We start from the raw sequence: 10,063 nt of genomic DNA, 5'->3' as shown, positions 1-10,063 counted from the left end.
TGAAGCCTATTCACTTAATTTGAGAACTGACATCTTTATACTTTTTCTTCTTTTCATTCAGAACCATGGTAAACATCTCCATTATTTCAAGTCTAATTTTATTCCACTCGGATATGATTCGCTACGGTTCTGTAGTTTCCTTCACACAGATTCTACATATTTCTTTTTAGTGTTAGTCCTACCTGCTTCACAGGTGTTTTTTTTTAATTGTTGTTGTTGCGATCGTTGCTATTGTGAATGGAACCTATTTTTTTTTTTTTTTCTCCATTCAAAAATGAACCCGCAGAGCGATAGGATCTCTACCACCGTTTTCAGCGATGAGACTCTATGGTTCTACGGGAACCTTCTACTCGCCCCGACATTATCCTAACCGGAAGAAAGATGGCAACCGAGAGTCGCTGAGGACTGGGCCGCTCTATCTCGCCTTTGTTCTCCGATCTGTGGCCACTGCGCAGGCGTAGTCGCGCTCGTACGGTCCCCCAACCTTCCCGGTCGCGGGCCCAGCTCGGTAGCGCCGGCGCACTGGCGCGCTCCGTTTACACGCTCCGGGGCCTGTAGGCGCCGCGAGTTCCGGCTGTCGCCGCCGCCGCCGCCGCAGCTCCTGGAGGGTCGGTTGCGACGAGTAACGGCGCCGGGACGAGCGCCGCGCCCTTCTTCTCCCGATATGTACCCGAATTGGGGCCGCTATGGCGGGAGCAGCCACTACCCGCCGCCGCCGCCGGTCCCGCCGCCGCCTCCGGTGGCGCTTCCTGAGGCCTCGCCGGGGCCCGGGTACTCGAGCTCGACGACTCCCGCCGCCCCCTCCTCCTCCGGCTTCATGAGCTTCCGCGAGCAGCACTTGGCTCAGCTCCAGCAGTTGCAGCAGATGCATCAGAAGCAGATGCAGTGCGTGCTGCAGCCCCATCACCTCCCGCCGCCCCCGCTGCCGCCCCCACCGGGGATGCCGGGGGGCGGCTACGGGGACTGGCAGCCGCCGCCGCCGCCGATGCCCCCGCCGCCAGGGCCGGCCCTCAGCTATCAGAAGCAGCAGCAGTACAAACATCAGATGCTCCACCACCAACGAGACGGGCCTCCTGGTTTGGTTCCCATGGAGCTGGATTCCCCCCCGGAGTCGCCCCCGGTGCCGCCCGGGTCCTACATGCCTCCGTCTCAGTCCTACCTGCCCCCGCCTCAGCCGCCGCCCTCGTACTACCCTCCGGCCTCATCTCAGCCCTACCTGCCCCCCGCCCAGCCGTCCCCTTCCCAGTCCCCACCGTCCCAGTCCTACCTGGCGCCCACCCCGTCCTACTCCTCCTCTTCGTCCTCCTCGCAGTCCTATATGAGCCATTCGCAGTCCTATCTGCCCTCTTCTCAGGCATCTCCTTCCCGCCCTTCCCAAGGCCATTCTAAACCCCAGCTGCTGGCTCCGCCACCGCCGTCCGCCCCTCCTGGGAATAAGACAACTGTCCAGCAAGAACCTTTGGAGAGTGGGGCCAAGAACAAGAGCGCTGAACAGCAGCAAGCTGCCCCTGAGCCAGACCCCTCTACGATGACTCCACAGGTAAGAAAGCTCCTGCCCAGAGCTGAGTCTCTTACCTATAGGGCCCTAATGAGCTGGCCCTGGAGGCTATACCTAGTGCTTGGCCTGATTCCCTCCCCCTCCCCCAACAATAACGAGCAAATTTACACTCCAAAGGATTTCACAAAAGTCAGGGATCTGACACACCAGCTTTATAATCCGCTAAACGTGGATTATTAGAAGAACAGTGTTTGAGGATGTTTCTAGACACCAGAGTAGTTGGGTGGATCAAGAGTTAGTTCCCAGATACATTCTTTGATTTCCTTTAACCAGCCTTTTAGGTTTTGTTGCCGTTGCAAAGGGCTTTTCTTCCCCCTCCCCCCGCACTACCACCCCCTGCACCACCACCGCCCCCCACCCCCGCCCCCGCGCCCACAATTGTAACTTAAAATTGTATTTGAGAGGCAGCGTAAAAAAAAAAAAAGAAGCTTCTCAAAGGGCTGACACTTGAAATGAATATAAATCTTATGACCAGTTAGCTCCTTTAAAAGAAAGTTAAGGGCCACTAATAGCTGTCAATTTGCTGAGTTAATCTCAGCAAATGAAGGATGGAAATCTTGTTCTAATCAGGAACGTCCTGTTTATAGATATATATATGCCATACCTAGGGAAGTCTACATATATGACCTTTTTGGGAGTCTGTTGGTCATTTCAGGAATTGACCCCATACATCCCTTTTCTCACATCACTTAAAGGTAGTTTTAAGACATGACCAATTTGCTGCATTGCATTATTGTTACCATTTACTCCAGAGTAACAGCCTTGGAATTTGGCCAAGCTGTAAAAAAAAAAAAAAAAAAAAAAAGTTCATGCCATCTCTCCATTCATGAGAGAGCCCTTCTCAACTTCTGTTTGAAGTGATGCTTCCATGTCAAAGATTGATAGAGTAGCAGTAATAAATTAATTCATTTCTTAGGAAAGAAGATGAAGGAGAAGAAATCATTTGTTTTGATTTCTTAAAATAGACACTTTTAGCAATTCCTAATCTACGTAGCTTCTCTAATGAAAAGAGAATCTTTTAATTTACAAGCTCAGATTTGCATATAAAAGATTTCCAAAAGATGGGTTTGAGGATGGTTTGGGTTTATAGTGGTTTGGCATTAGAAATTAAGAAAAGCATGAGGAGAAAACAGCTGAGATGCTGGGGTAAAACAGTAGAGTGAGAGATTCTGTTAGCTTACACCAAATTAGTACCAACAGGGCAGCCTGGTGGGCTGCCGTCTATGGGGTCACACAGAGTCGGACACGACTGAATCAACTTAGCAGCAGCAGCAGCATGTTATTTGCTCAGATTCCTCTATTATAGACAGAATTTCTCCCTGTTTACCACCCCTCTCTGAAATTGCTAGGTTTTTTTCTTGTTATTGTTGTTGCCAAACATTCTCAGAGTTAGTCCAAGCCAAAATATGACATTTATATTCTCATCTCTACTAGACTTTTTCTGGCCTTTTAGAGAAACCAATGAATTGGGGCTTTTTTTGGTAGTGGTGGGGGCAAATCAAGCCAGTCCTTAATATAAACGTGAACACTGCTTTTCTGCTTTTGTACCCTTGTCTATGGTGAACATCTTCAGTGCTTTGACTATTCAGTGCCTCAAATTCTTTGATGACAGCCAGAAAGAAAGTGGTGGAAGATGAGATTTGAGAGGTGTGAATGGGTCAGAACAAGAAGGCCGGTGCTAAGCCTCTTAAGGTGTTTTTTTTTTTTTTCTTCTTAAACCTCTGTCTAGAATTTGTCCCAACTTCCTCAACCCTCTGATATCAGGCTGTCCATGAAGCCATGCCTCAGCTTACCCATGTGGTTTGGTTCTGTTCTGTTCAGATTATAAGTCCCTTGCAGAAAGAGACTGTCTCACCATTTTTTTTTAAATTTTTATTTTTGATTGAAGTATAATTGCTTTATAATGTTGTGTTGGTTTCTGCCATACAGTAATGTGAATCAGCCATAAGGATACATATGTCCCCTCCCTCCTGAAATTCCCTCCCACCCAGCACCCCAACCCACCCCTCTAGGTTGTTACAGAACACTGGGTTGAGCTTGCTGTGTAATATGGTAACTCACCACTAGCTATCTGTTTTACATATGATAATGTAAGTGCTACTCTTTCAATTCGTCCCACCCTCTCCTTCCCCCTCTGTGTCCAAAAGTCTCTTCTCTATGTTCACCTTTTTATCCCCTGTAGCACCTAGGACAGTGCCTTGCAAACTGGCGGCTTTCCACAAAGATGTGTTGAATAAGATACAAGAGTTGTCGTGTTCTAGACTTAGGATACTTTGGTTTATTAGATACTACACATTTTCTTCATGACAGTGCCAATCCGTGACAATTAACCCTTCTTAGTTGATTCATATTTTGTTTTTGGAGTATGTCATTAAAATTTTTTTTATGGTGAAAGATTTTAAATGTGCACAAAAGTAGAGAAAATAGTATGATCCTCCCCCCCATTACCCATCACTCAGATTCAACAAGTATCAAGATTTTGCCATGTATGCTTTACCTAGGCCTTTATTGTAGTTCTTGCTGAAATATTTTCACATGACCCTTAGATCTCACGTCATTTCATTCCTGGACTCTTAATTAATTGATGTCTTTTTTTTTTTAAAGACTTTCTTCTAAGGTAAACATACATTATAACACCTGACAAAATTAACAGGTTTCTATGTATCATCTAATACTTGACCTATTTACATTTCCCCTATTGTCTCATCGTACTAATCAAAATAATTCCTTCTTGTTTTCCGTGTTAAAATTCCCAGCTGGACTCAATAGTGTTTTGAGGGCTTGTTGAGATCGGGCTTCAGCTGAGGCAATTTTGGGCAGGGTAATTTTGTTGCAGCGCTGTACTGTGTGTTGCGGGATGTTTAGCAGCCTCTCCCTGCTAGATGCCTTAACAGCACCTGGTTGTGAAAACCAAAAATAGTTCTAGACCTTGCCAAATGTCCTGGGGCAAAATCACTCTCCCTTAAGAACACCTGATTTAGGTCAGTCTCTCTGATTCTTTTTCTGCTCCTGCCATTGATCTTGATGAAAAATCTGTGTTGGTTGTCCTAGAGAACGTCCCACGTTGTGAATTTGTCTGTTGCCTGATGGTGGTGTTTGGTTTGTTCCTCTCTCCCATGTGTTTCGTAAACTAGACGTTAACCATGAAACCCTCTTAGGTTTAAGTTCACCTTTTGGCAAGGGGACTTTGTAACCTAGGGAGCGCGGTGTACCTCTTTGGCATCCCATCAGGAGGCACTCAGTACCCGATTATCCCGTAGTGGTGCCAAGATTGCTCAGGGGGTGACAGTCCGATTCCTCCCCTATAAAGCTTCCCATAAATACCGTATCTAATGTTTCATTTAGTGGTTCATCGATTGATGGTCTTTGAGTAAATCATTTCTTAGTTAGAGGTCACAATGTGGTGATTTTTTTCTGCCATTTCTTCTACATTTACCATCAGGCATGTCATAAAGAAAAACTTTATCACTCATAAACTAGGGCTATTTGATTGGAAATGCAGTTAGCATATAAAGGATAAATGCTTGATAGTCTTCCATTTAATTTCTAGTTTTCATCGTAAAGTGTTGTTGATTTAATGGAATATGATTTTTGAAGAATTAACTTTTCTCTGAGTTTAAAGGACTGGCTAACTAAAATGCATACTGGTCTTTTATTTTTTCATGAATTGTAGTTTATTTTTTTATGCTCAAAACTTAAGTAAAGTTGTTGACTTTGATTAGCGTTTTTAGTCATTATTTAATATTCAAATATTTGTTAACAACTGTGTACCAGGAACTGCGCTTAGTACTGGAGCGATGAGATGGTGATCAAAATAGGCAAGGTACCTGCTCTCATTGGATTTGTTCCAATGGGAGGAAAAGACATTTAAAAAGTAATTAAGAGAAGTGTAAAGCGCTGAGGAAAATAATACAGAAAATATCACTAGACTATGCCATAGGAATAGGAAAAGGTGAGCTTTTTTAAGTTCACCATTATATATATATATTTTTTTCTAAATTTTTAAAAGAAAATCCATCCTGAACCCTCCTCCCTCCTCCCTCCCCATACCATCCCTCTGGGTCGTCCCAGTGCACCAGTCCCAAGCATCCAGCATCGTGCATTGAACCTGGACTGGCATCTCGTTTCATACATGACATTTCACATGTTTCAATGCCATTCTCCCAAATCTTGCCACCCTCTCCCTCTCCCACAGAGTCCATAAGCCTGTTCTATACATCAGTGTCTCTTTTGCTGTCTCGTATACAGGGTTATCGTTACCATCTTTCTAAATTCCATATATATGCGTTAGTATACTGTATTGGTGTTTGTCCTTCTGGCTTACTTCACTCTGTATAATAGGCTCCAGTTTCATCCACCTCATTAGAACTGATTCAAATGTATTCTTTTTAATGGCTGAGTAATACTCCATTGTGTATATGTACCACAGCTTTCTTATCCATTCATCTGCTGATGGACATCTAGGTTGCTTCCATGTCCTGGCTATTATAAACAGTGCTACGATGAACATTGGGGTACACGTGTCTCTTTCCCTTCTGGTTTCCTCAGTGTGTATGCCCAGCAGTGGGATTGCTGGATCATAAGGCAGTTCTATTTCCAGTTTTTTAAGGAATCTCCACACTGTTCTCCATAGTGGCTGTACTAGTTTGCATTCCCACCAACAGTGTAAGAGGGTTCCCTTTTCTCCACACCCTCTCCAGCATTTATTATTTGTAGACTTTTGGATCGCAGCCATTCTGACTGGTGTGAAATGGTATCTCATAGTGGTTTTGATTTGCATTTCTCTGATAATGAGTGATGTTGAGCATCTTTTCATGTGTTTGTTAGCCATCTGTATGTCTTCTTTGGAGAAATGTCTATTTAGATCTTTGGCCCATTTTTTGATTGGGTCATTTATTTTTCTGGAGTTGAGCTGGAGGAGTTGCTTATATATTTTTGAGATTAGTTGTTTGTCGGTTGCTTCATTTGCTATTATTTTCTCCCATTCTGAAGGCTGTCTTTTCACCTTGCTAATAGTTTCCTTTGATGTGCAGAAGCTTTTAAGTTTAATTAGGTCCCATTTGTTTATTTTTGCTTTTATTTCCAATATTCTGGGAGGTGGGTCATAGAGGATCCTGCTGTGATGTATGTCAGGGAGTGTTTTGCCTATGTTCTCCTCTAGGAGAACCATTATAGTCACAGTACCTTGCTCAGGATCTAACACGTAGTAGATGAATAATAAATATTTTTCAAATGATTGAATATAGCCGGGAGCGCTAACCTCATTGAAGTGATCTCCCTTTGCAAGTAGTATTTAAATGAAATCTGAAGAAGGGGTAGGAAATGACCAGATAGGAGTTCAAAGAATAAAGTTCAGTAAGGTTGACTGAAGGTTAAGGTGAGACTTCATCTTAAGGGTAGTAGGAAGCCATTGAAGGGTTTTATATAGGCCGTTGTGCCAGATTGGCCTGTTGAATGTTCATTCTGCTTTGGGGAGAGTGGAGTCGAGAAAAGCAAGAGTGATCTAGAGAGTGATCCAGGCAGGAGTTAACAGTGGCTTGGACTTGGATGGTGATGGAGAAGATGAAAAGAAGTGGAAAGACTGGAGAAATATTTAGGTGCTAGAATCCAATTGGAGATTGAGTAGTAGTGGAGAGGGTGGCATCGGGGATGCTTCCTGGGTTTCTGAGATAGGAAACTGGGTGGATGGTGGTTCCATATACTAACAGCCTACAGGAGAGGGAACAGCAGGTCTGGGGATGAAAGGAAAATGATGAGTTTAAGTTTTAGATTTACTGAGTTTAAGATCCTTGAGATAAAAGATTCCAAATGGAGATGTCCAGTTGGAAGTAAGGTATGGGTTTGGATTCTAGAAGCCAGATCTGAGAGACATGATGGACTTGTGAGTCATCAGCATAAAAATGATATTTGAAGGCACAGAAATGGATGAGGTCTCCTGAGGAGTGTGTATAGAGTAAGAATTAAGTTTAAAGGACATTGAGCCTAGCCCTGCAGAACCACAGTATCTAAGGGAATGACTAGGAAGAGAGGCCAAATAAGTAGATGGAAAATCAGGACAGCGAAGTGCCACAGAAGTGCAAGGAAGACTGTTTCTAGGAGAGAGTGGTCAGCTGTGTCACTGCTGAGAGGTCAAGCAAGATGAAGACCGTGTGTTATGTTTTGCATTTACTGACATGTAGATTATTGTTAACCTTGGCAGGAGCAGTTTCATAGTGACTGAAGCCATATTGCATTGATTTGAGGAATGATGGAAGGTGAGGAAATGGGGATGGTGAGTATAGACAACTCTTTCAAGAAGTTTGACTGAAGGAGAGAGAGAATGTAGGCAGGGGCTGGAGGAAGAGGAAAATAAAGGAGTTTTTGGTTTTTTCCCTAAAATGGGATGAAGATTATCTGGTGACCTTAATTCCTGGAATAGACTGTGAACTTTAAAAATACTGAAAATAAATATATTTTAAGTAAATTTTTTAAATGGAAATCCATTTCATCATTTTATCATCTCCTTTCCCTAAACCACTTGCTTTAGGAGTTGGCATTGAATATTTAGTGTTACAGGCATTTATCCTAATCAACCTGGATAGGAAAGGCAACCTTTCAGAATTAATCTTTAAAGCATCACATACATATACACATATATTCATTCATTCATTCTCTGTCTCTCTGTTCCTCCTTCTTTATATTTCCCTACTTGGAGAATCACTCAGTACCTAGTTCCTTACTGTACTGGTAGCAAGTAGTCAGTAAGTATTTGCTGGATTAATTAGCATCTTTTTGGTAATGGTATTTGTGGTGAATACATCCTTACTTTTTAACTCCATTCAGTCTCTTTTTGAATGTGACATGTACTGTGTTTGTCCTCTACAAATGACCTAACATCCTATATGAAATGGAATTGTCTGATACAATGAGATACTTAGAAGAACTGGCTACTATTTCAGCTTCTATCAAGTCCAGGCACGTTTTTATTCGTTTCTAAAATAGAGATAAAGCAGCCTTCTCTGAGATCACTGAGGACATTTCTGAATGATTTCATCATCATTCATTTGTAGAGCTTTAAAGATGTGCCAGAACCTCATCCTAGGATTGAATTAGAACTGGGTTCTGTTTATTGGGTTCATATTAAATGGAAATAGAACTGCAGTGCATGCTGTCCGTAAACCAACAAGTACTTGAGCTCCTAACAAGGTTCTTAACCTTAGACTAGGTCTAAGACAAAGATAGAAAGCATGAAAATAAGGTTGGTGCAGATTGATAAAGAATCTAGATCTGAAGAATCTTCTTATCTATAGCCACTGGCTTCTAGTTTTATGAAAGATGGTTTGCATCTTTGTATCTTTTGATAATACTTTCAAAACAACTTTGAAAAGGGAAACTTTTAACTTCTACTTGAAAGAGTTTATCAGTTTTTTAAAGCTAAAAGACAAGCCTGTTTTTCAGTATTTTCATAGAATAATGGAAGAGAGTTGAAAATGTTTTAATACCATGTTATTGTTGACTGTCATGGCAGTGTTTTTTTTTTTTTGATGTTGAATAGTAAAAGTAATTACATTCCAGGAGCTGATGATTATGTGTATGATAATGAAAAAGAAAAAAATCTAGTTGTGACCCAGACTTCAAGATGGAGTTAGTGAGATGGCATTTATTCTTCCTAATGGATTGCAGCAAGTTTCAGGTCATAGAAATTAGTAGCCTAGAAGAGAAGTCTTTAGCTGATCAGCAGTCACTTACTGATGTTCTACTGTGTGCTCCAGCAGTGTGCTTAAGCACCAGGTAGGATATGAGAAAAGCATGAGACGTATCTCTCTGAAGAAAATTACACTCTGTGAATGAAAAAACAGATAACAAAACAGTATGTTTAGTGAGAAAAGAATATAAGGTATGTTTGCATGTGGAAAATTAGAGAGGATATACAGTAAAATAGTAACAATATAGGACATTCTGGTTATCCAAAGATAATGAATCCCAGTGAATTCAAGTAAAATGAATCTGTTTAACACAGAACCAAAAGTTTATTGTAAAAAGGAAAAAAAAGCCTTGATTTGGGACACAATCTTGAAAAATAAAGCTCAAAAATTGTAAAGAATAGCCGAGTCTTAGAGTTTATAAAGAACAAAGTTTAGATCAGATTTCTGTACTATAATTTTTGTGACAAAATTGTATGACAACACTATACTGTCATCATTTATTTTGTTTTTGGCTATGTTGAAAAAATATTTTAGGGATTCATGCATTTTTCCAGGGACTGTTTTTCAGCGTTGGATATTCATGTCATCCTCTTTTGCAGTTCATGTTATAAGAATTCTTTTTGGTTGTTAACTGGTAATGCTTCTGCTCCATCCTCCCCTGTCGTTAATGAGTTCTGAAGTTCTCCAATATGACTTTCATAAAATCCTGCATCTTTATAATTATAATAGAAATATATGCTGTTGTTAATTATAGAAGTATATAGGGCAGTTCATTAGTGAATATTTTAGTGTTATGATGGCTTTTTTTCCCCCTTATACA

At 41.7% G+C, this 10,063-nt stretch overlaps 1 protein-coding gene across 2 annotated transcripts in view; it reads left to right on the top strand.

Moving 5' to 3' along the window:
- The first annotated feature begins 460 nt into the window (after window positions 1-460).
- Window positions 461-10,063, top strand: part of YLPM1 (YLP motif containing 1) — a 66,565-nt gene continuing 56,962 nt past the window's right edge. The window contains exon 1 of one of the 2 annotated variants that reach the window (XR_011465589.1): window positions 461-1,540. Coding sequence is in view for 1 of the 2 variants with exons in the window: in XM_005900981.2 (XP_005901043.2) it covers window positions 665-1,540 (876 nt within the window). In the remaining variant the exon portion in view is untranslated. The remainder of the gene's footprint in view (window positions 1,541-10,063) is intronic. The other variant, XM_005900981.2, reaches the window with a different exon arrangement.

The sequence above is a fragment of the Bos mutus genome, chromosome 10 (assembly GCF_027580195.1).
Source record: "Bos mutus isolate GX-2022 chromosome 10, NWIPB_WYAK_1.1, whole genome shotgun sequence".
NCBI classification, from domain to species: domain Eukaryota; kingdom Metazoa; phylum Chordata; class Mammalia; order Artiodactyla; family Bovidae; genus Bos; species Bos mutus.
The sequence above is the reverse complement of the archived record's forward strand: the minus strand, read 5'-3'. Positions and strand labels throughout refer to the sequence as shown.